The 25,578-nt window shown below is 36.9% G+C and overlaps 1 protein-coding gene across 11 annotated transcripts in view; it reads right to left on the bottom strand.

The window, feature by feature from the left end:
- The window catches only part of MTA3 (metastasis associated 1 family member 3), a 219,958-nt gene that overhangs the window by 16,471 nt on the left and 177,909 nt on the right, over window positions 1–25,578 (bottom strand). For 8 of the 11 annotated variants that reach the window (XR_012004442.1, XM_072770363.1, XM_072770368.1 and 5 more), the window contains 7 exons: window positions 24,882–24,956; window positions 22,508–22,566; window positions 17,506–17,630; window positions 13,194–13,345; window positions 11,959–12,181; window positions 3,752–3,838; window positions 883–1,029 (listed from right to left, as the gene is read on the bottom strand). Coding sequence is in view for 10 of the 11 variants with exons in the window: in XM_072770363.1 (XP_072626464.1) it covers window positions 883–1,029; window positions 3,752–3,838; window positions 11,959–12,181; window positions 13,194–13,345; window positions 17,506–17,630; window positions 22,508–22,566; window positions 24,882–24,956 (868 nt within the window). In the remaining variant the exon portion in view is untranslated. The remainder of the gene's footprint in view (window positions 1–882; window positions 1,030–3,751; window positions 3,839–11,958; window positions 12,182–13,193; window positions 13,346–17,505; window positions 17,631–22,507; window positions 22,567–24,881; window positions 24,957–25,578) is intronic. The other 3 variants (XM_072770361.1, XM_072770370.1, XM_072770367.1) reach the window with 1 other exon arrangement.

The following is a 25,578-nucleotide window of genomic DNA, read 5'->3' on the forward strand; positions in this document are numbered from 1 at the left end:
TATTACTAGAAGGTCTATTTCACATCCTTGCTCTAGGGCCTCATTATAACTAATTTACTGTCACTGAAGGAATTTAGAGGTCCCGGAGACATGGAAAGCCTGGAGAGAGTTTCACTCGTAAATAAATGCCAACATTTAAACCATCAAGACAGCTTCAAATTCTAGGACTATTGAAATGGACAATATATACTGCTGGGATGATTTATTATGTTTGTGTTTGTAGTCCGAATGGGAAGATAATTCAATTCCACCTGAGGAGTCATTCTGTGGCCAAACCCCAAGGGAGGTACTTTGGATAAGAGGTGATATTTCTTAGCTTTTCCATTTCAAACAAATTATTATTTCTGTATTGAAGACGTCACCCAGGCAATTCCCTTCATGACTTGTAGCACTCTTGAGCAATTAAAAAAATTTTATAAGGTGAAAGAAGTAGCTGACAAGTGCCAAATCCAAAATGAACCACAGAACACCCAAGAACCCCCAGAGATCACAGTTGCCTCTGACTTAAGGTGAAATCAACACTTCTGCTCAAGAAAATGTAAAGGAGCAGTGAGCATGCATCCCAGCAAGAACATTATCACCCACCAGAGTCAACCTGATAAATACAGACTTCCTCTCCAAACAAGCATCCTCACAGGGAATGTGAACAAAAGGGTCCCTTCTGAGGAGATAGAGAAATATCACTCAGCTAAATGTCTTCACTGTGGCACACAGCAGCCTTCCCTCTTACCCCTTTACCACACATTCAGTTTAATTAGAGGGTAGGTAGACGAACCCATTTGCAACACATCTTGGATTTGGCAGAGGATATGCTTAGAGCAGACAAGGGCAGAGAGGCCCTGGCCTATGAGCTCAGCCCCCAGAATTCCTGGGCTTACATACCATCCAGGCCATTGTGATGACTGTAGTTCCTTTTCCCCAAAATGCTCAGAGATGTGTGATTCGGGGTGGTTAGCATCCGCTTGGTAGTGGGGGTTTGCAGGCTTGGTGTAGATCGAATTACATTAGGTTTCTTCGAAGGATGGATCTCTGGCAGGGGGAGAAAAGGTTTCTCAACTCAGGACATGGTAATAAAAATCTCTGTGTGCACTTACATCGCCTAATAGGCACACATCTTACTTCTTAATGAGGTGAGAGTCCGTTCCTTACGAGCCAGTCTGTTTTCCCAAGGACTTGCATAATGAATCAGCTTCAAGTGCTGTTACCATGGCTTTACTTATCAAAAGTGAGCTTGCTTCTCCCTCTGCTAGCTGGAGCTCTGAGCTTCATGTTGGGAGTACAAGCAACAACAACAAAACAACAAAAACACCACTTCCACTTCAGAAGATCACTTAAGCACAGATATACTAAGGGAATTAGGCAACTAACTCTTCAAAGTTTTAGAAATTTAAAGGTTATCTGGAGAAATGGCCTCAGAGAAAGCTAACTCTATGCTCTATCAAACCAGAAACGCAGCATGCAGCATGTCTAGGGTGTGAGAGATTTCTGGAAAACAGGATTCCTTCTCTGACTCTACAAGGAGAGTACAGGACCAAGGTTAATTACTACTAGTCCAGAATATCTTGATATAGATGAAACATGCCACCAAACTCCAAATTCTAGACTCAAGATGTAGTAGAAGAAAAGCTTTGATGGAGGGTATATCACAAAACTGTGATGTGCATGTGGGATATGTGTGTTTACATGAAGTATGTTGTTGTCAGTCATATAGCCCAGAATTACTTGTACTTTTTTGGATAAAGCAGACGGACAGAAATTACAGTCTGTAGGAATTGGACTTAAGGATCTCAGTCTGTTACTCTTACTGGGCAATGTCTTTTCCAAAATTAAACCTGCTCTCTGATTCTAAACCACTCTCTCTTCTCAGGGAGGGCCAGGCAATCAGCCTTATTTATCGAAATTTAAGAAAGGCTGTTAGGATTGTTAGAATTACTATATCTTGGTCTGGTCAAAATTCTACCCTTATCAAAATTTAGGAATGGATCAAGTGCTAACCAACATATAGTGCTGATTTTTTTTTTTTTTTTCCAACACGGCACTGAAACTTTGTTAACCCCATTTTTCATTACAGCCTCCACACTATTCATCCAAACCAGACCACCCACCTTTGGACTCACTGAAGCCTTTGTGCATCAAATTCTTTAGGCCTCATAAAGGGAAAAATATTCTTTTTTCCTGTTTTTCTATTTAAATACTACTTATTGTTCAAGGTTGAGATCAAACACTGCTTTCTCCACGTAGGCTGCCCTAAATCTCATCAGAAATAACTATTCCTTCTTCCAAGTGTCCAATGAATATTACCTGTAATTCTTTCATAGGAGCTAATCCTTTGCTTAATTGTCCTTACCTGTGTGCTTTCCCCACTAGAATAAAACTTTTGAGGACAAAGTCTTACTCATCTTGATGTTCCCCCAAATCACTCAGCATAGTGTCTTATACATAGTAAACACTCAGAAATATGTGAGGTAGAGGTGTGGTTCAGCTAGTAAGTAAAGCATAGCTTTGGGCCTCCCAGGTAGGTACAGAGACCAATTTGCCCGCAGGAGGAACACAAAATTACCCACAGAAAGACTGGCTAATATGTAATGTTATATTCTATTTCTTATGATCAGAGACTTGTCCATGCATGGAGGGAAGGGGCTTCTAGGATTAGGCTCTTCAAGGGAATAGATAGCAAAATTCAAGGACTTGGTCACCATGACCTAGGTCCTGCCTATGATGATGAGGTGATATTCTCGGGACTACTGAAACAACTCTTCAGGCTCTGAGAAATAAAACAAGAAATAAAGTGACCAAGTAAAATCAAAGAGGGAGCTATGAGCTTCTGACTTTTGGATGCTCTGATGAGGAGTAGATAATATACCAATTTAAGGCTACACTTTGACTTTTAAGTGTTTCTAGAGTCTGAACGCTTCATAACTGTACATCTTTCTGACAGAGCAATAAGCTTCAATGCAACTTTGAGTACACCTTTCACTCTGAGAAAATGAAAATGCAAGGATATTAGAAGCACTAAAAACATGCTATTATAGTTTCTAGGGATATTAGGAACCATTTTAGAAATAATTATTTTGTAAATTAACTTAAAACTTTGCAAAACAGAACAAAACAAAAAGGGTTATTACCTATTGATTTTTAAAAATACTATTTCTTAATTGTGATATTTCAACACAAATATGGAGCCAACATCTTTGACTAGTTCTAAGTTAAATAACATGGTAAAAATCAGAAAGCAATACAAATGCTTCCCTTTCAAAGTAACTTTAATTGGTACATCAAACCTATAAATATTTTTTTAAAGGTAGGTTAGAGCCAGTTTGATCTCATTAAAAAAAATAAGCCAAGTGGAAGGATCTAAATTGAAACATTAAGAATATTCATCCTCAAAAAAAAAAAAAAAGAATATTCATCCTCTAATAATTTAGTGATTCTTTCCTCTTTTTGCTTAGTTTCTATTTATATCCACAAATGTTATATTTTTATTTAATGATTTTTTTTGGAAAAAGTAAACATATCCATAACTCTGTATACATGTTGTGTGTATATGTTTTGTAATAACAAATAAAAGCTTTTGGAAAAAAAACCCAAAAGCTTCTGAAACAAAATAAATGGACTATACATGTGAAAGTATCCAATTTCAGCTACTTGAAAGGCTTGGATTTAGTTTAGGTATGACAATTTAGAATAGCCAAATACTTATAAGGTACAGAAATTGTTTTTTGAAATTTTCCTTCTGTAAGAAAATACCCACCTAAATACCCAATGATACATGCCAAAGGTTTCCTAGTGCTTTTGCTTTTCAGTGGACTTCCAGATAGTTCGGCATGTCTGTCTGCATCTGAGGAGAGAAGGAAACATGGAGACAACCAATGAGGCTGATTTCTCTACCTATTCTATACACACTGCAGAAAAAAAGGTGCCAGTGGAAGACAGTGCAAAATATCCACCAGATTCCTGCATAATTTCCTGTAGGGTTGGAGGAAACTGTTTCTAGCTCTGGTTCCAAATTACTGAATGAAGGATGTACCTGGAGAACACTCACTTAAAGCCTCATCTGAGTGCTGCTAACACACGTCTTACACGTATGTGCTTTCTTTCTGTGTGACCCCATTTGAAAAAGTGGAAGTATGCTTCCTTTCTAGGCATGGCATTATTTCCTCAAAGTAGAAAAAATGTCCATGCAGGATGAGGTGAAAACAGACCTAATTTAAGATTAATCTGGCATAGAACACAAAAATGACAAAGCTGACAAAGGCAACACACTTGGCCACCCCTGACCTAGAGGAAGTAAGTCTCCACTGAGAAGTCTTAATCTATCTTGATTAAACTCAATTCCATTAAATGAGAGCCTCACAGGGCTAAAAATGGGTCATTGGTTTTATTGCTAGTTTTCCATCTTTCACACCCTACTATGATGTCAGCAGTGCTGAGTTTTAAGAGGTTGCCTGTACAGACAGGGTGCCTCATCTGTTAGAACAGGAAGATACTGTGGGAATGGTTATTAGTGTTCATTTATCAAGCTCACCTCATACCCTACTATATGAGACACTTTGGACAGAGAAAAATAAAGCATACAACACACACTCTCTCTGCATTTTAATTAGCTGCCATTAGGATGGGTGAATAGATGTGGAACAAGGCTGCTTTCACACTGAGAAGCTAAGTTACAAAAACAGAGTTTGAGGGGACCACACACAAAAAATATTGAACTGTTTTTTAAATTTGCATAAAATTTAACAGAGTAGTTTTAACAGATATTATTTTGCTACGCGTATGCCTTTTTCCCCACCTTCCAATACTTGACAAAAATGTCCTAAAGGCTTTCTATGGCTGAGACCACATTTCTAGGCACACAGGAAATTTCCTTTGACATCCACAGGACTTCTCTGCATTATCAGTGTCAAAATGTACAATTCACTGTGGAACTGCAAATCATTTAAAATTAAAAATTAACTTTTTCATAAGGTCTTGCCCTCTCTTTCACCAAGCAAACTATTTTACTATTAAACAGAAAGAGAAAAAAAAAATAAAAATAAAAAATAAACAGAAAGAGGTGGGGAAATAGCATTTTAAAAATCTAAAATAAACAAAGCACATACTGCAGAGAGTCTCTGATAATAGGAATTTGAATATGTATCCCAAGCACTGGCTAGTTATTAGACAACCATGGATGATTATAAATGATCTGATTTCTTTTCCTCCTTACTCAGCTGATTTCCTTTGGGGGAAAAATTTATTGATATATGAAGTTTTTCACCTGTTGTTGAATAGCAATGAAGATAAAGGACTAAGTATACTAAGCATATTTTGGAGGAGTAATCTAAATAAACATTAAAAAGCAACACAAAGCTTGCAGAGATCAAATCACTGTGAGTGAATACTAGAGACTTCCGTCCTCATATTACTAAGTTCACCTAAAATTCAAGTTCTACTTGGGATGCTGATAAGAAAAAATTTTATCCTATTAGTGAAAGAAAGCTTGAATGAATCAGCTCATCCGTACCAGAACATTTCCTCAATGTTCTGGACAATGGCAACCATTACTAGTAATAAGATTAACTTCACACTTTATTCCAGTTGATAAGGCCCAAAGGAAACTATCATTGTGGACTCTCATAGGACTATTGCCTGTACAAGAATCAACAAAATGAACAGCCTATCAAAGGGGCCACCAACACAATACCTAAAGATGTTTCATCTTAAAACTACACTAAACCGCTTTTGAATTTTCATCAAATCAGTAGCATTAATTATGTGATGTTCCAGGTACAATTTAAAGAGCACCTGAGTGGGAGATAAAAGCTCTTTATGAGCATCGTTAATCCGCATTACACTTTAAAGTAGCTGGTAGCAAGAATTAGTAGTCTCCGCTATGAGGAAATTAGGACAGAAAGTGCTAAGCCTACTAGTCACTGTTTCATATGAATATTCAACCTATTCAATGACATACACTGGATACACATGGGAAAAATACCTTCTGCCCTGGGGGAATGATCATAGACATAGGATTATCAGGTCCACACTTGAGTTGGTTAAACAGAATCTTGGTCTGCACTCAAGAACAGGCCAGTGGTGCCTCTTGTCAGTTAGTCCTGGTTCTTAAATTATTCACCTGACTCTATTTAAACAGAGACAATTCACTAGTATGCATTAGATGTGCACAGATAAGGCAAGCAACCTGAGAGATGCCACAGAACCCATAAGGAATCAAAATCTGCCCAGAAAGAGTGAGAACGTGTGCATCTCACCCAAGTCAGTTGACTGCACACAGGCGCACTTCTTTGGCTTCCTAGAGTACAACTCCTTGAGGTAAACCTGGAAAAACACTGTTTCTTTTATTGCAACTCACAGCCATTTTCCTAAAGTGTTTTGGAAATATGTGTATGTGGGAATAAAACAGAAAAACTGCAAAAAGTACACACTGAATTAAAATTCACAAAAACATTCACACGGGCTTCCAAGATTGCTGTCAAAATAGAACCATCCGTACAATTTTCTTATAGGAATTGCAAAGACATTTCTAAAGAAGACACAAAACCCAGGTGCCGTAAAAAAAAAAAAAAAAAAAAAAAAAAATCACAGGAGCGCTTGAGTGGCTCAGTCGGTTAAGCATCCGACTCTTGGTTTCAGCTCAGGTCATGATCTCAGGGTCCTGGGATCCAGCCCTGTGTTGGGTTCCATGCTCAGCAGGGAGTCTCCTTGAGATTCTCTCTCCCTCTCTCTAAAATAAACAAATCTTTCAAAAAACTGACAAATTCAACTATGTTTTAAAAAAATCTGCTTGACAAATACATCATAAAGTCAAAGGCAAAATAGGGGAAATATTTGCACCATGTATCACACAGATCAAAAGCTAATTTCCTTAAAATATTAAAAGTTCTCAGAAGTAAGACTTCTAATAGAAAACAGGCCAGGGACAAAAACAGCTGACAGAAAGGGAAAAACAAATTGTTTTCAAATATATGCAAAGATTTCTATCTCATTCAAAACGAGAAATGCAAACTAGTATAACTTATATGTTACCTGTCAACTAGTCAAGGTTTCAAAGATGGTAACACTGCTGCCAAGGTTCTAGAGAAACAGGCATTCTCTGGACGTTGTGGACGGGAGCACAAATTGAGGTTTTCATTTTCTTTTTTTTTAAATTGTGGTTTTCTAAAGGTAATAGGTAATGACTATTAAATTTCCAAATGCATGTTCCTTGACTCAGATGCTTTACTTTTAGTGGTCTGTCCTGTGACCTACCCACACATTTCACACATCGTAAGAAAGGCTATCTGTACAAGGATATTTGTTGCAATATTACTTATAATAGGAAAGATTGGAAATAACCAAAAAAAATCTGTTTAATCTGTACAAAACAGATTATTATGCAGCTGATAAGAAAAGGTGGTAGCTCTTAATGTACTGGTATGGAATGGCCTCCAAAATGTTAAGAAAGCAAGTGGCAGACAAATGTGGACATTAACATCTGAATTAAAACGAAAAAAATACACCCACCTAGACTGCTACACACACACAGAATATCTCTGGATTCTTTAGACACAATGACAATGGTTACCTCTGAAGATGATACAAATGGGAATGGCAATAAGATTTGTAACCACTTTTGTATCTTTAGAAAAATTTAAAGTATCCTTTCAAAAATGAATTATTAAAAAATATCCAAAATACCAAAACAAACCAAAACTGTTCTCACCTAATATTACAACTTAAAATTTCATACAACTTTATACAATTATTATAGTTAACTTTTGCTGAGAAATCTCTAGAAAAACTATTTTAAGGCTTCTGAATGCAGGCCCTTGGGATACTTGCAAAACTGAATTAGCATCTTCAAACAGAAAAAAGTGGCTCCAGGTGCCTCTTGAGGAACTTCATTCTAGGGAATGGTGGTCATTCAAATCTGATGTTATCAACTGAGAAACCACCGAGTCACCCATGCAAGCTACAAAGGTGGCAGGTCAGTCACTTGAATCCACTTCTCCAAGTACTTTAGCTTCATCTATGAAATGCTGCTAATATACCACTTCTACTTCACCTCAGTTTCTGAGGATTCTGAATCTCAAATAGTAACCCTTTGCTCATCAGGTGTTGGGTAATCTTACAGGTGTTTGAAAAAGTCATCAGGTAGCTCAGTGGTCATGTCTGACGGCAATAACAAAGGAAGAACAGCATTATCACACCGTGGCTTTTTTACTTGAGGGCAGAGGTGTCAAGAAAAAGAGACGTGCGGTCTGAAACTTGACCACCCATGCTGTTGGTCTGCAAACTTTGTCAAGGACACAATACCTTTCTTTCTGCAATGTTTTGGTTATTGGTTTATCAATCCATGTTTTTAATATGCACTACCTACGTGATAGAACTGGCTCGGCATTGTACTAATGTTAGTAATTTTTGTTGTGGATTTATATATTTACATATAAAGGCCTATTATTAAAGCAAGTAGACATTTGGGGAACTTTGGTTTTAAAAAATCACCATATATGTATCTTAAATACATATATTTAAATACATATTTTTAAAACACATTGGTCATACTATATACTTAAGTTTTTTAAATTATTTTTTAAAATAGGAAATGTATTCTCATAACTCAAAATCTTAAGTTTAAAACCAGGTGGAGGGGGATCCCTGGGTGGCTCAGCGCTTCGGCGCCTGCCCTTTGGCCCAGGGCACGATCCTGGAGTCCCAGGATCGAGTCCCGCGTCGGGCTCCCAGCATGGAGCCTGCTTCTCCCTCTGCCTGTGTCTCTGCCTCTCTCTCTCTCTGTCTATCATGAATGGATAAATAAAATCTTAAAAAAAATAAAAACAGGTGGAAGTCTCCTTCCCATCCCTTTGCTTTAGCCTTCCAGTTTCCCTTCCCATAGACATTATTAGTTCTATTTTCTCTGTAATACTTTATGGATATACAAAGATTCCCCCTTTTCACTCTACTGTTTCAATACCATTTTCTTAATGAAAATAAAATAAAATAAAGGTCAGAGAGTGCTGTTGTAACAAACCCCAAAATATGTCCTCTGAAAGGATCGACTTCTAAGCCAAGCCCTCATAGTCACCATTATGCTCTGCACCATCTGAGACTTTTATCTCCTTAGTTCTTCCCCTTGCTCTCAGGCAGTCTGTCACCCCATGAGCTCTGGTTAGCACACTGGTTGTGATGGTGCTGCCAATGCCAGAAGTCATGGAAGGGGTCAGTTTCTATAGTGCTTAGAACTCCCAAGTTCACAGGGAAAACTATTTACCTTTCTGAATATTATGAAGAATTATTCTAAAATGCATCAATTAAAGCTCTTGATCCATCAGTTTCTTTGGAATTACAGACTTTCATCTGATCTGAAATTACATTCATACTGCATCATAGGGATAAACTTTTTTGAGGGATGGGGGTCACCAGTGCCCTTGAGAAACCAAGGAAAGCTTACAAAAAAAAATACACCTATACATTCCCACTGGACCATAGACATGGTTGCCTACAGACATCAAGTTATTAACAACTCATCTTCTCCATAACAAGCCAAGATCAAGGGATCTGATGAAGAGATTGTAACAAAGTACATATAAGAAGGGAGATGATGTAAGAATCAATTAGATGCTAGAAGAGTTCATTAGTTGCTTATCTGGAAAAAAAAAAACAGACAAACCAGTAGATGGTTGCTGAAACTTTGTAATTTTTTTTTTAAGATTTTATTTATTTATTCATGAGAGACACAGAGAGAGAGGCAGAGACACAGGCAGAGGGAGAAGCAGGCTCCATGCAGGGAGCCCGACATGGGACTCAATTCCGGTCTCCAGGATCATGCCCTGGGCTGAAGGTGGTGCTAAACCGCTGAGCCACCGGGCTGCCCTGAAACTTTGTTTGTTTTGAAACTTTGTAATTTTAAATTTTGAGGTAAAATTATTTTGAGAATTTGATTCTAGGGACGCCTGGGTGGCTCAGTGGTAGAGCGTTTGCCTTTGGCCCAGGGCGTGATCCTGGAGTCCCGGGATCAAGTCCTACATTGGGCTCCCTGCATGGAGCTTACTTCTCTCTCTGCCTGTCTCTCTCATGAATATATATATATATATATATATAAAATCTTAAAAAAAAAAAAAAGAAATTGATTCTATTATGTAACTTGACCAAAGAAGCGAAATGCAAAGTAAAATATGCTTCTTGAATCTTACAACAAATGAGTCTTTTTATTATTATCATAGCTATATGTTTATAGAAATAAAACACATGTAATTTAACTTTGACCTCCCTTGCTTATTTTTAGCAGCATGACCTTTCAATTGAGGAATAATACATAAAATGGTAACATAAAAATATACTTCATTGAAGAATAATAAAAATAAAGGCAATTTGCATATTAACTGAGAAACTAACAGAAGAGCTATGGGAAACAGAAGCTTCCTCAGCTGCCAATTTAGTTGGTGATGATTTTTTTTCCATTCATAGGAACAAAGATGATATTGGATCCTGGCCAATTTCAATGGAAGAATTTCTTTCATTCTCTTTCTCATGTGTTTTATTATCCTGTTTAGTTAATAAACTATATAAATGTGTTTTAAATTGGCTAAGCAGTTTAGATGAATGCAAATATTTTCCAGTTCCTTAAAATGGTTAAGAAAATGATAAGAGCATAAATCCATGAACTCAGAAGCGTTAGCATGAAATAATCAGTATCAGCCTAAGTTCCAAATACACATGAATCTAATGGAGTCCCTCCTCCGTGAGACTCAGAAAGTACTGCCATTTTGCACTCTCTCTCTACAAAGCACTTTTCTTCTCCTTATAAAGCTTTTACCTGTAAGTTGTAAAGCCTTTCAAGCCGTTTTGCTGAAATTATCTTTAGGAACAAAAAGTTTTCAATCATCACTCCTTATAGAGATACCCTTCTTAAATCAAAATGGAACATCTCATAACGCAAAATTTCTTTTCTCACAAAGAAAAAACATCTACTAAATGTCTATAAGATTTCCTCTCTGTTAAGCCAGACAGCAAGTTTTCTCCTTTAGGGGAGAAAGTTGCATGGCTCTAACATGGCAGTCAGGGATGTGACTAAACGTAGCAAGACTAGAATCAGAGCTGGCACACAAAGTATGGACACATTTTAGGGGTACATGGTAATAACAGAACAACCCACAATTCACTGATACATATGACCTTTGTTCTAACAACAACAAAAAAATGAAACATAAGCCAAGACTGAACATGTTGAAAATGAGAGTAATAATTATGTATATGTTATGCGGTAATATATGTATGATAATGAAATGGAAACCAAATTAGACAAATAGAAAGAATGCTCAACCATAAATTTGGTCATTAGCCTGTAAGAACTAAATATGTATTTTCAGAAAATTCACCCAAAGACACTAAAATCCATTTATAATTTGCTCCATTTTCCAGTTACTGTAGTGTTTGTTATGAAGCACTCTGAATTTCCATAATATTGTAGAATTATAAAAGGTTCATGGGAAAATGAGAGGTTTACAAAGACATGCAATTTCTAATTAGTGTAAATTGGCAAATTTTATTCAAACCTAATGAAGGCACGTAAGAGCAGATTGAATGTCTCATCTATGGGGCTTCACTGTGACACCATCCTTAGGGGTTACATCTCGGCATGACCTTACAGGTGAAAGTGCCTTCCCATAAGGGTTCTCGGGCAGTCCCATCACAAGACCTCTCTGAATAAGGGCGCCTCCCACCAATTCTCTGCTGAGTACTATGCTCTCTGCAGAGGGGCTGCAGAGGTTCCAGTGTTTCCTTTTCAGGTTGGCATGATACAAATGGCAGCAGACAAAAACAATGTTAAAAAAAATAAACCAAATAAAAGGCTGTACACAAGAACTTATGTTTATTGCAAACAAAAACGAAACAAAACAAAAAAAAAACAAAAAAGAGAGGGAAGGAGAGAAAATGGTCAGAAGCACAACACATAAGGTTAAGAATTTAAAAGCATCTTACATTCTGCCCTAATGGCAGCATAATTAATAGGAACAAACGGCCGTCTTGCTGCCTGCCGCAGCCGGAGGGTATTTTTGCAGACCTGACGAGCAAATTTTGTGAAATATGTAGTGTGGAGGAAGAAAGCTTGGCGGGTCTTCACTGCAGACTTTGGGCTCCCAGTGTTTCGGACTGGCATCCCCTGCATGGCCTGGCGAGACATGTGACTCCTAACACGGGGGTCCTGCAAAATCAGATACCAACAGACATGTAAAGAAAAGAATGCTATTTGTATCAGGCTCAAAGAAAAGGCAATTTTTAAGTTTTCCACTGAAGCATCTAGAAGTTAATACCCTACTCCCAAAGAAGAAATTAGAAGTATGCACTTTCGGAAAGAGGGTAGGGGAGTAGAGAAGGTAACTGTGTAGGGGTAGGAGGATGTGTGATCCTATATTTTTGTTTTTCAAAGTTTTTATTTTACTTCCAGGTAGTTAACATACAGTGTTATACTAGTTTCAGGTATACAATATAGTAACTCAATACTTCCATCCATCACCACCCTGTGCTCATCACAAGTGCACTCCTTCCTATGCTTTGGTTTTTAAATGGACATTGACCTTAAGAATCCAAAATCACATTTAAAAAAAAATGCCAAGAGGGTTAATGAAATTATCTTATTTTTTAATAGTGCTGGAGTCCTGAGATCCTGTTAGCCCTTAAAAAGAAGTCTCCCTCTGGTCGACACAGGTGCTTATATCTGCAATCTGAGAATTTTACCAAAATCCTATTTCAACTGTTTATCTCAAGATTGAGTCCATATCACCTTCTTGTTCCTCCTATGATAGCTCAGGGACAGAAAAATGTTCAGTTTATGTTTATTACTTTATGTAGTAAGGCATATTTTTACAGTATTTAAAGGTTGCAAACTGTTTCCCAAAAAGCAATTAAATCATTTAATTTGTAAGCTCTCTACTTATGTTAACACTTCCCACACATATTGTTCTTTTGTCTGAGCAATCACACAAGAACAATATTTTGAATACCTGAAAAAATTTGATTTGTCCCTGCCCTCTCTCCACACCCACCTTAAATATTATGGTTCATAATATTATGAACCTATGTTTAGTTATAAAAAAACAGCTTTGTTCGCTTTTATTTTTTGCTTTTAAGTTATCCTGTACTGTACTTCTGTTTCCAAGGAGTGATCAAGCCATTAAAATGACATTTCTCAACGTCAAAGACTATTGCTCATATACCTCTGTAGTTGGGCTAGGAGATAACTTCTCTTCTTCCGACTGGGTGGGCATTTTCAGGCCTCCATATTTTTTCCAGTAGAGCCAACAGGTTGCACACAATCTACACTGCATATTAGGTGGGCCCCAAGAATACCACTGATGAGACTGTGTAGCTAAAGACAGAGGAAAAATATGAAAAGACAAAGTGTTATATAATTTGTAACATCAATACATATACCATCAAATATTTTAAAGATATTCCAAAGTAATCTTTAGTTTATAATGTTATTTTTCTTTCTGCAGTTCACCAAACATAAAAGTCTAATATACATGTATTTTCAAGATGCAGGGTTCATTAAACCATTTCTCTCTCTCTCTCTCTCATAGTGAACGAGAGAGCAAGAGAGCAAACCTGTGGCTCCTGTTAAGAGAAGCTATTAGATGAAGTATCTTATATAATATGCTGTGCTATTACTGAGGGAGTTTTGTTCATTAAAAATACCCCCTATTGTGTACATTTCTGTAAATAAGTTATCAGAAAGTTTTTTTTAAAATTTTATTTATTTATTCATGAGAGAGAGAGAAAGAGAGAGGCAGAGACACAGGCAGAGGGAGAAGCAGGCCCCATGCAGGAAGCCCGATGCCGGACCCGATCCCGGGACTCCAGGATCATGCCCTGGGCTGAAGGCAGCGCTAAACCGCTGAGCCACCCGGGCTGCCCCAGAAAGGTATTATTATTATTATATGAGTGTTTTAAGTCTAAATCTCCAAATTGATGGTCCAGAAACTACCCCAGAGTTTAAGGTGCTCAGAGAGGCCCCACTGATTAAGGTAGGAATCTGTCAGAAATAGATAAATGAACAAAGTAATCATTTTAGTATTTCTCCCTTTAAAAACAGAATCCCTTTCAAGACTATTTAAGTCCAGATCAAGGGAGCATATGCAGCCAAGATCACAAAAGGCTTAAGACCTAATAACTTGGCTGATTTACCACTTAACACTGCAAGCCTTCATCAGTTTTGCTGCAGTTTGAATTGCTCCCATATTGCATTTAAAGTTTTCCTACAATGGATCTGAAGTTTAAGATAGGAAATGATGGCATAAAACATTAAGTTAATGAGGTATGTATAAATTATTATAATCTGTATATTTCCCTTGGAATACTCTTCCCCCTGATTTATAAGTTAACTTCGTCAGGTCAAAGTGTTCAAAGAGCACATCAAGGTGTCAACTAACACTTCACAAGCCAATGTCAAAAAGAGAAAATATACTGGCCATTATAATCAAACTGCATCTTAGTTTGAGAATAATACTGTGCACCCATCGTGTATTATTTTTGGTAGACTCCTTGCTAACAGCAGCCCCCAAAACTTTCCTTTTATAATTTAAAACAGTAAGTCAAATAAGTTGATTTTTTTTAAACACAATTTTAAGAATCTTAAGTATTAGGCATGGACCTAGTTTGGATTATGACTATAAAATTTCACTCATGGGATGCCTAGGTGGCTCAGCAGTTGAGCATCTATCTGCCTTTGGCCTGGGGCATGATCCTGGAATCCGGGATCGAGTTCCACATTGAGTTTCCTGCATGGAGCCTGCTTCTCCCTCTGCCTGTGTCTCTGCCTCAATCTCTGTGTCTCTCATGCATAAATAAAATCTTTGAAAAAAAAAATAATAAAATTTCACTCATATTTAAGTATACATTTTTACTCAAGTTAGTCATGACATGTCATTTTAATATTTGTCAACAAACATCATTCCCCTTACAAAATTAACTCAAATGCAATTAAAAAGTGACAGGGGTGCCTGGGTGGCTCAGTTGAGTGTCTGAGTCTTGATTTCAGCTCAGGTCATGATCTCAGACTGAGCCCTGCATCAGGCTAAGGAGGCTGCTTGAGATTCTCTCTCCCCATCTCCCTCTGCCCTGCTGCCCTGTGTGCTCTCTCTCTGAAATAAATATATAAAATCTTTTTTAAAAAGTGACAAAAAAGAAAACACCAACTTCTATCTCTCTATAAAGATAAATCTTTTTTTTTTAAAGATTTTATTTACTGATTTGACAGAGAAAGAGCATAAGCCGGGGAGCAGGAGGTAGAGGGATAGGGGGAAGCAGAAGCAGACTCCCCACTGAGCAGGAAGCTGATGTGGGCTCGATTCTAGAACCCTGGAATCATGCCCTAAGCCAAAGGCAGATGCCACCCAGGCACCCCTAATGATAAATCTTACATCATGTTATAATAAGAGATACATTTTATGATATTATTTGAGTCTAAAATAAGTATTATAAAATAAAAATCACTTATTTGTCATACACATAAAAATGACAATTATATAAAGGGATATGTGAGACTACATATGTGTTAACGGGGTATGTCAAAAATAAGATAGATTAAGCCACCACTTGTCTGTAGGATTAATTTTATTTTCACTTAAATACAAATAAACTTCAGTGTCTAAGAGTTTCCAATTCAGACATTCATGGGGATCCCTGGGTGGCTCAGCAGTTTAGCGCCTGCCTCCGGCTCAGGGTGTGATCCTCGAGTGCCGGGATTGAGTCCCACATCACGCTCTCTGCATGGAGCCTGCTTCTCCTTCTGCCTGTGTCTCTGTTTCTGCCTCTCTCTCTCTCTCTCTCTGTGTCTCTCATGGATAAATAATATCTTTAAATTAAAAAAAAAAAGACATTCATAATGCAACATATATAAAATTATGACCAAAAGAATCTAATTTTCCATAAATTATTTTCCTTTATGCTTCCATGGTGCAGAAAAATGGTTAGAAACATACCATTTCTATGAAGTCAGCAATTTGTCTGGATCATACTTTCCTTAGTTTCAGGTAAGATAATTATATGACCTGTTTGTTTTGTTTTCTTAGAGAAACAACATGAGCAGGGAGGGGGCCAAGGGAGAGAGAACCTTAAGCAGAGTCCACACCCAACATGGGGTTCCATCTCACAACCCCATCATCATGACCTGAGCCGAAATCAAGTCAGACACCTAACCTACTGAGCCACCCAGTCACCCCTATGTGACCTGGTTTTAAAAGTCTTTTCTAGGGGTGTCTGGCTTCAGTTAGTAGAACATGCAGCTCTTGATCTTGGGGGTATGAGTTCAACCCCCATGCTGGATATAGAGATTAACTTAAAAAAATAAAACTTTTAAAAAGTCTTTTCTAATGCTGAAGCTTGGTGTGAATATGAAGCAGAGGTTGTCACGTCCCTCATCCCCATGCCCTTAGGGCAGTAAGCTACATCCATCCCTCCAAAGAGCTGTTGAGAGACAAAAATTGGGCATCAAGTAGACTTTCAATAAAAATCAGTTTCCTTCTCTTCCCCACCCCAGGCCACTTTGATTGTAAGGAAACATAGATAATAATGTCATTGATGTCTATGAACAGATTATGCCATTGTTTGAGATTTTAAATAAGTATAAAAATATAAAAAGTGAGGGGTGCCTGGCTGGCTCAGTTGGTACAGTGTGAGACTCTTCATCTAGGGGTTGTGAGTTTGAGTGTAGGGATTTCTTAAGAAATAAAATCTTAAAAAAAAAAAAAGTGGGGAAAGAAAAGCTAAGGAGAGACAATAAAAGAGCAAGAATTTTTTTTTTTTTTAAATGTATGGGGCGCTTGGGTGGTTCAGTTGGTTAAATGACTCTTGATTTTGGTTCAGGTCCTGATCTCAAGGTGGTGAAATCAAGTCCCGCATAGGGCTCTGTATTGGGCGTAGAGCCTGCTTAAGATGCTCCATCCCCCATCTCTGCTTGCATGTGCATGCATGCTCTCTCAAATAAATAAAATCCTTTAAAAAAAAATAGCAATTACATCATCTCACCAAACCAATTTAACATCCAAGTCAAATACAATGTAATGCTGCCCATGTCTGATAGGTTTTTGACATGGACAGATACTGATAAAGATACTTGCTGAAAGCAAAGGCAAACACAAACATGGTAGAACAAGTTCTCCCAAACTGGTGCACTTTGATGGAAGCTGGTCTGAGGATCATAAATGGCACTTCATCCACACATAGGTCTTTCTGACAGAAGTTTTTGGAGCCTTTTTCTTTTTCTTTCTTTTTTTTTTTTTTTTAACTGGAGCCTTTTTCAAAGAAGCGAAGCAGAGAAAACCCAAGACTAAAATGCAGTGTCCAAGTCCAAGGGAAGGGTGGGCATCTTACTCACCTAAGGCTAGATCATCCTGCTCTCTAAGCAGTGTGCCATAGGTACCTTGAGATGGCTGCTCAACACCTCCCACCCAGCAGTGCCAGCACAGTGCCACAAACCTCATCACAGGCCTCAAAGGAGAGAAGAAAGCCCTGCTGGAGAAAACTTACCATAGCAGCTCTCACAGGCTCGTCCTAAGAGGGGATTCTGTGGCTGGAATGTGGTCCCCACGGCTCCATTCACAGCACCAGGTTTGCCATTGCTGGCAGATATTTGGTTGGGATTTGGTTTGCTGCTTTCAATGAAATATAAAGTGAGGTGATAAAAATGACTTGTATAACAAGGCAAAAGTCTGTACACCTCATTGTTGATTTATCTTAACTACATATAAATATCTGAATATTTGGTAAAGAAGAAATAGGCTGGTAAATATAAGATATTAAAATGAACTCAAATCATCCATCCTTATAAAACAAGGGTACATAAAAACCAATCTCTTATGCCTAATATGCACAAAGAAAATATAGCCATTAGTACTCCTCTACCCAAATACAATTTCCTTAGAACACCCTATAATGCTTTTGAAAGATACAAGTTCTTAAGCTCTATCACTTATCATGAATTCTCCTGAGAATAAAAGATAATTTTTTTGGATAAAATAAATTAAGCTAAAAGCAGTGTGTTGTGTTTAGAGAAAACCACTGTGCCATTTCTGCTGCTGGTATGAAAGCTATTGACTCTGCATTGGCTCTTGAGGGAAATGCACAAAAGCCATGTGTTCAACAAAGACAGTGTGGATGTCAACAGAGCATATCTCCTGAATGTAAGTCGGCATTTCAGGAGATTTAGCCGTTTATGATAATAATTTCTATGATGTCTGAATTTTTATGAGAAGGACTACATACATAGCACTTGAAATTAGAAAAGCCAACAATTATATTCTGAGGCTTTTCTTTTTAAGAAAAAAATTTCAAGAGGACAAAAAAGGAGATATCTATCAAGGCTTTACATGTAAATTTCCCAGATACCATAATTCCTTAGAAACAGGTAGCCCAGATTACCTTGGTACTTACTAGGTGCAAACGTGGTTAATTTTTACCCATGTGGGGTAAGCTAACTTCTCTGCTTATAAAGCCATGCCCTAGAATACTACACAGGTGCACTTGACATCTTCTCAAATAAACTCATAATTCATTAAACATGTATTTATTTCAGTGCCTTGTAAACAGAAATACCTGACTTAAAGGAACTTTCATCCTAGAAGAGCTTTCACATCTATTTGCTAGACAGAAAAAAAGCAAAATAAACTAGTCAACTATTTGTTAGCAATGAATAAATGCGGACTAGAACTCTATCTCCCCATGGTTGCTGAAGTAATCAGAGATCATAACTACTAAGACATGTGGAGTTTCAACATGGAGTTGGCACAGGAGTTTCCTCTTTGCTGTTCCCAGTTTCTTCAATTCCATTTACCAGTGAAAGCCTAATGTGTAAACTTGGCCTGAGAGCAAACTAAGATTTCTTTCTCTCATTGTTACTGTAACTCTTAGGTGACACCTCAATACCACTCCAGAAGAAATCATTTAACCTGAGGTCCCCATTCTGTAATAGGGCTATTATTTTCATTTATAACCTGTGCCAGCAATGTATTTTGAAGACAAATCATTTTTAAAACATTTTTAACAAGAACGTTTAGTTTATAGTTTGCAGCTGAAAATGTGCACAGTTAAAAATAATTTATAATGATTAAGATTTACAAAGGTATGTAAAAATATTTCTGATTTTTAAAAATCTACTAGATATAGATAGAAAGGATGGCCTCTTAAATCAAATGACTGATTCTCAGAAGTCTTCCCCCAAAATATGGAAATTTCTGACGTTTAACCCAGGGCTAAATATATGTGATGAAAAAGAGCTAATACAAATTTACAGATGAGAGGCCTAAAAACAAGAATGAGAGCAAACACAACTTTAATTGTTCAACTGATTTTTGAATCTTACTTGACTGAATAAACCACTGATCTTCATTATAATAATCATAAAAGGAAAACAAGTGTGCAAAGACTCAATGCATATAGACATGTGAATCACTTTACATTAGTTTAGCAAAACCAAGTGCCTACACATTAATTCTCAGGTGACAAATGATGTCAATGTGAACATTTGAATAAACTTTTACTCTAACAAACATACAAAAAAGTTTTTAAAGCTGCATTATATGAAACTGTCCTTTTATCTAATGCCCAAACCTCTCCTCCCACATCTGTATTCCATATTCTACCCCTTAAAGGCCTCCTGAGAATTTTGTACATTTGATTCTCTATCCTGGGCTTTCTCCATTATCATGTAAACATATTTCTCCCTACTTACAGAACTCTTCTATTACTCTTTTACAATCTACCCCTCAAAGTGAAGAACTCCCAAGACTGACCTTTCTAGCCAGTTTTGTTGAGGGGCCAATCTTTACTGTCTGCAGTTCCTTGGCTCATATGCAGTCCTCAACTACTACATTACAGATGACCAATGACCTATCTCCACGTTACTAAATTCTCTGGCTATTTTTCATCAACATCTGACATTAATTAATTAATTAATTAATTAATCTCTTCCCCTCCTTGAAACACACTTCTCTTTCAGCTTTTGGGATAATGCACTGACCTTGCTATCCTACTTTATCTGATACATAAATCCTGGATTTCCTCAACCTTGGTCCGAGACCCTTTGTTCTTATTGCTCCTCCTAAGAAAGCTCATCCATGGTTTCAAACACAATATTATATGCCAATGAAGCTCAAATTTTTATCTCTAGAGCAAAACTTTCCCCTGAGCTTAAGATCAATATATACAACATCATATTCAACACTTCTTTTTGGATAGAGCAAATTCAAAGTGTTAGCCTGCCTCTCTACCAGTCTCTTTGCTTGTTGTGCTGGCCAGAAATCTGGGACTCTAGCCTGACATTACCCCTCTACCCCTCTATACAAGTCAGTCACCTCCAAGTGGTGTACCATTTCCAGGGCCACAATTCCAGTCAAGCTCCTGTCACCTTTCCTCTCCAAGAACTTCAGAATTGGGTCTCCTTACATCCACTATTGCTCCCCTTCCCCAAACCATTTTCTAAAATAGAGCAAGTGATCTTAAAGTACAAATTTGATCATGACACTTCCTTATTTAAAATCCATTTCCATTGTTGATCAGATGGGTAAACCCCTGGCTGGCCCTTGCCTGCCAGCCTCCCACAGCTCACCACTCTCTTTACACAGCTACACTGCCATTCTCTCAGCTCCTTAACTACTGTTGTGCCCTTCCAATCTCAGGATCCCCTTGGCCTGGAAAGCCTCCATCACTCAGTTAATTCCTCTTCCTTCTCCAGAATTCACTCAAACTCACTTCCACAAGGAATCAACTGAGTCTGGTCGTCCTGTACCAATTCTCATAAAAATTGTGCTATTCTTCTTCATCATAGTAATTGTCACACTAGGCGACTGTTTGGCACCTGTCTCTCCCACACTAGAATGTGGTATACCTTTCTAACCTTTCTACCTCTAGTACCGAACAGAGTGCTTTGCATACAGGAGACTGCCAGGCTCAAAAGAATGACAGCATAAAATAATTCTTAATCCATTATTTGTTTCAAAATACTTGATTTCAGAGTTAACTGTGAAATTCTTCCAAGGACTCAGATTCTTATCCAAGGACTCAGAAGGTGACTTCATACCTTCTATTTATGTAGATTTATGTAACTTTTTAAAAAAGTTATGATTAGAAACTGTCTTGATCTCCAAAAATCATTCACTTAGATCAGGCTGGCATCATAAATATTTTAAGTTCTATGGAGATTACAATTTCTGTCACAACCACTGAACGCTGTGATTGAAGCATGAAAGCAGACATAAATAATACATAAATGAATGAGTATGGCTGTGTTCCAACAACATTTTATTTATAAAAAAGGGCAGCAGGTCAGATTTGGCCTGCAGACTATAGTTTGCTGGTCTTTGAGATCAAGACTCCAACAAAGTCAATGCAAAACATAACAGAAACAATTCTCTGGGTTACTAGGTGAAAACTGGTTTAATGTACTTTTCCTTTGATGTGACAGCACTACAATGCACAAGAAAGCTGCTATGCTTGCTTCTAAGAACCTCACATATGAATCACCACACTGTTTTCTTTGGGCAGTTGCTCTTTTATAAATTACTCACATATAATATAAAATTTTCTAAGGTACTACAGAAGGGACATTACAGCTCTGAAAAAAAATTATGAATCCTGTAAATTACAGGTTATCTGCCTTGAGATAAAAAATGATTTAAAAATAACACGATTCATTGTCTAAGAGGACTCCTCTATATAAATGTATTAATATATCAAAATTCAATAAACAAAAGCCTAGGTATAAAACAACTATACTAAGTGAGAAAAATCTTGGAGCAGCACATAGAACTCTGTAGCAAATTTCATTTTAGTCCCCAAAGAACCTAATATAGCACTGTATACTCAGTGCTCAATAAACTAAATTTTCGTCAACAAATGAATGATTGAACTCTTACAGACCTCAAAAAAGACTATAATTCATTTAAAATGTAGCAAATGAGAAGCAAACTGGCATTCATTTTGATGAAAATGATTTCTAAGTCCCCAAAATAATGATGCTAGAATACCAGACACGTGAAACAACTGACACCTATTCATTATTTATTCAACATTTACAAAGTATGATTCTTCTTACTTTCTCTAACCCTTCTCCTAAGCAAACAATATAAAATCCTCAACCAAATAAACAATCTCCAAAGGGCAACGTGCACTGCATGACCCTCAAGTCCATTCTATAACATTGAAATTTCAAAAGCTGCCGACTTTCTGAAAAACGTTTGCTTCAAATAACAGAGTTTCACAGGTTAGTTTTCTGCTGCTTTCCCTGCAGTTTTGATGGAAGTATACGACATGGCATCTTTCCTCTAGTCCTTTTGTTTGTCTCTCACCAGCCATTTTTCTTTCTAAAAAAAAATCACTGTAATGGTAAAATGGAAAGCAAGTCTAGTGCTTTGTAGTGTCAGAAAATAAAATATACAAAGAAATTCAAATTTGGCTGAAATTGACCAAGATGACATATTTTGTGTTCATTGAATTCAAACTATGAGAAATATTTTAAAAGATTTCTGTTACTTACTAAGTTGGGATATACACTTGCTTCAGTTTACTCTCAGCTTCTGCTGCTTTTAGACGTTTCTAATTCAAAAGATAGATAAAATATTTTACATACAATGCCTAATAATTATTACTACTTCTTGTCTTAAACATTCAAAAATTGCCATTTCAGGAAAGGTCTTTCTTTCATGTATATATTCTTAAACTGTGTTAATTTGTAAGACAAGTCACTGGAGGTACAGAACTGCAAATATTAATAACATTGTAGATCTAGATTTTAAAATTAAAGCAGTGATTAAGTCCATTTCCCAGTGCTCCATGAGTGAATGAATAAACAGGATTTATAAGTAACCATTTTTACTTTGCGAATTTAGTTTCTACTTTTTTTACCTTTCTGGGAGAGAAACACACACAAACATACACACACTTTCTTTGCTTTAAAAGAAATTTCTTTTCCAGAAATGATTCGTTTCCAAGGTCCATGAGAAAGAAAGAGATAACAACTCTCCTAAGTACAATAAAATAAGCATTTACCCTCAAATGTTAAGAGATATGCAATATGCAATAAGCTTTAAGGCCTGACTGAACTCCCATCAGATTTTAGGAGACATTAGGAGCCAAATGTAGGGAAAGAAATGGGGAAAAGATTACATAGTCATATCCAGAAACTGATCAACACAGTAAATGAATACCAACAAGGAAGAAAAACAATATGTTGCCAATATCCAAAAAACAAAAAATTACAAACCAGAATATAAGGCAGTCATCCATTTTCTCAATGAGGAGAATACAAAACATTTAAGGGGATAATTTAAAACTTTTAGAAACCAAGTTGAAATATTTGGAAATAATTTTATCCATAAACCACTTTTCAACCACCCATGATGTCATTACTCAACCGTCTCCAGGGACTTTTGGCCTTGAAAATCCCAAGTTTTCCAGAGTACATGGTCTTCACTTCTATATTGTTTGAAATAAGCACTTTTGGATTATGCATGATGTTGACACCAGAAACTTTTCAACAAGCCATGGATACGTATTCACTATTCATGATCTCGACAACTCACTGTGGTCATTTAAAAAGTGATCTTTGGGGCGCCTGGGCAGTTCAGTAGATTGAGTGTCTGACTCTTGGTTTTGGCTGAGATTTTGATCTTGGGGTCATGAGACTGAGCCCTATGTCAGGCTCTGCACTGGGCGTGGAGCCTGCTTGGGATTCTCTCTCCCCCTCTCTTCCTCTGCCCCTTCCCCCACTCGTTCTGCATTGGGCTCCCTGCATGGAGCCTGCTTCTCCTTCTGCCTATGTCTCTGCCTCTCTCTACATATGCCTCCCATGAATAAATAAAATCTTTCAAAAAAATTAAAATAAAAGTGATCCTTAAAATGTATTTTTATAGCATGCAACACTTGCCACTGTGTGATCACATAACTTAAGGAAAATAATCTCTGTGTTGAATATATTTGTTCCTTTCTTTACCAGCTCTAACCTGTGACTAGAAGAATATAAAAACAAATATTGACTGAAGTCACTGAGGAAAATGTGCCTTTCCCCAAAAGTAATAGTACCCAAATTAAGTAATTGAGAAAATTACCTCAACTTGGAACATTTAGGAAGAACTCAAAATTAAAAGACTCCCTACTTTTAGAAATAATTTTAGAGAAAAATTTATATATAGTACTAAAACATCAAACTAGTAAGATTAACTACTCTAATTAAGGTCAAAGACTCAGGGGAGATATATTTGACACAAATGTCATCTAAGGAGGTTCCAGATCTTTTAAAATATCTTCAACTGTATGGCTGATGGCATTGGTCTAAATTTCTAATAATCCGTAAAAATAACTTGTTCACATCTTAGGTCATTCCTGTCAACTATATTCACAAACAGATAAGGCACTATGCACCTGGCACGGAATATAATAGTGGTATCCTTCCCTGTTGTCTTTCCAAAATATTTACGAATGATGACTTCTGAAGTAAAGAAAATATGAAGACTAAAAAAAATTTTTTTGAGGACTAAAATCTTAAGCAGTGTTTTAAGGATGTGAAATTACATAAAGTTTAAAATAGTAAAGAAAAGATAAAGCAAACATATTTAAAATTAAGTGTATTGCTAAGAAATATTAAGATATGAACAGAAAGCAGTGCCTGGGTGGCTCGGTCAGTTTAAGTCCTGCCTTCAGCTCAGGTCACAATCCCAGGGTCCTGGGATGGAGCCTCCTGTTGGACTCCCTGCTCAGCAGGGAGTCTGCCTCTCCCTCTCTATCTGCCTTTCCTCTTTCTCACTCTCTTTCAAATAAATGAATAAAATAATTTAAAAGTTTTTTTTTAAAAAAGATATGAACAGAAAGCTCACACTAATGTAATTGTATTGGCAGCAATATGAAAAAATTACCTGTTGTACGTATCTGTCAGTAGTTTTCCACATGTAATAATATTCAATGATGCTAGTCAATGATTTCCAGGGGAGCTGAAAAAACATTCAACATGATAATGGAAAACAAACTACTGTAAGAAACTGCTTTCTTTTTTTAAAAAAATCACTTTTTAAAAATAATGAGGCAAATATCCACATGGAAGATTCATTCTAGGAGAAGTGTTTGAGAAAATTAAAATTCTTAGCAAAGGGTACCCCAAACAAGTTCGATTAAGTCAGAGACTCTAGTACAACACATTCCGTTTCTCACCTCCTGTTTTATTAAGGATTATAAATGGTAATATTTCGTGACCTATTCAGGAAAGTTATTCTTGGGCTGCAGGTGGGATTGAAGTACAATTTTTAGAAGTGATATTTGAATAGATTTAGCCTAAGTTCCTTTAAACTTCCAAAGATGCCAGCTACACCTGGTTGTCATTTAGTTCCAGCAAAGCAGTTCTTATCTTTTAAAAAACTGCTTTATTTTGACCTATTTTGTTGTAAATAAAATAAAAACCTCTGAAAGACAACATAGCTGAGTGTGACTTGTATTTGAGAAATAGGAAGCTTACCTTTGCTATTTTCCATAATGACTCAAAACTGGCCAAATGAGCTCCTACTAATGAGACCCACAACCAAAATGATATTCAATACATCCCTCTGTAAAGGGAAATCT

This window comes from Canis lupus, chromosome 12 (assembly GCF_048164855.1).
Source record: "Canis lupus baileyi chromosome 12, mCanLup2.hap1, whole genome shotgun sequence".
In the NCBI taxonomy this organism is placed as follows: Eukaryota; Metazoa; Chordata; class Mammalia; order Carnivora; family Canidae; genus Canis; species Canis lupus.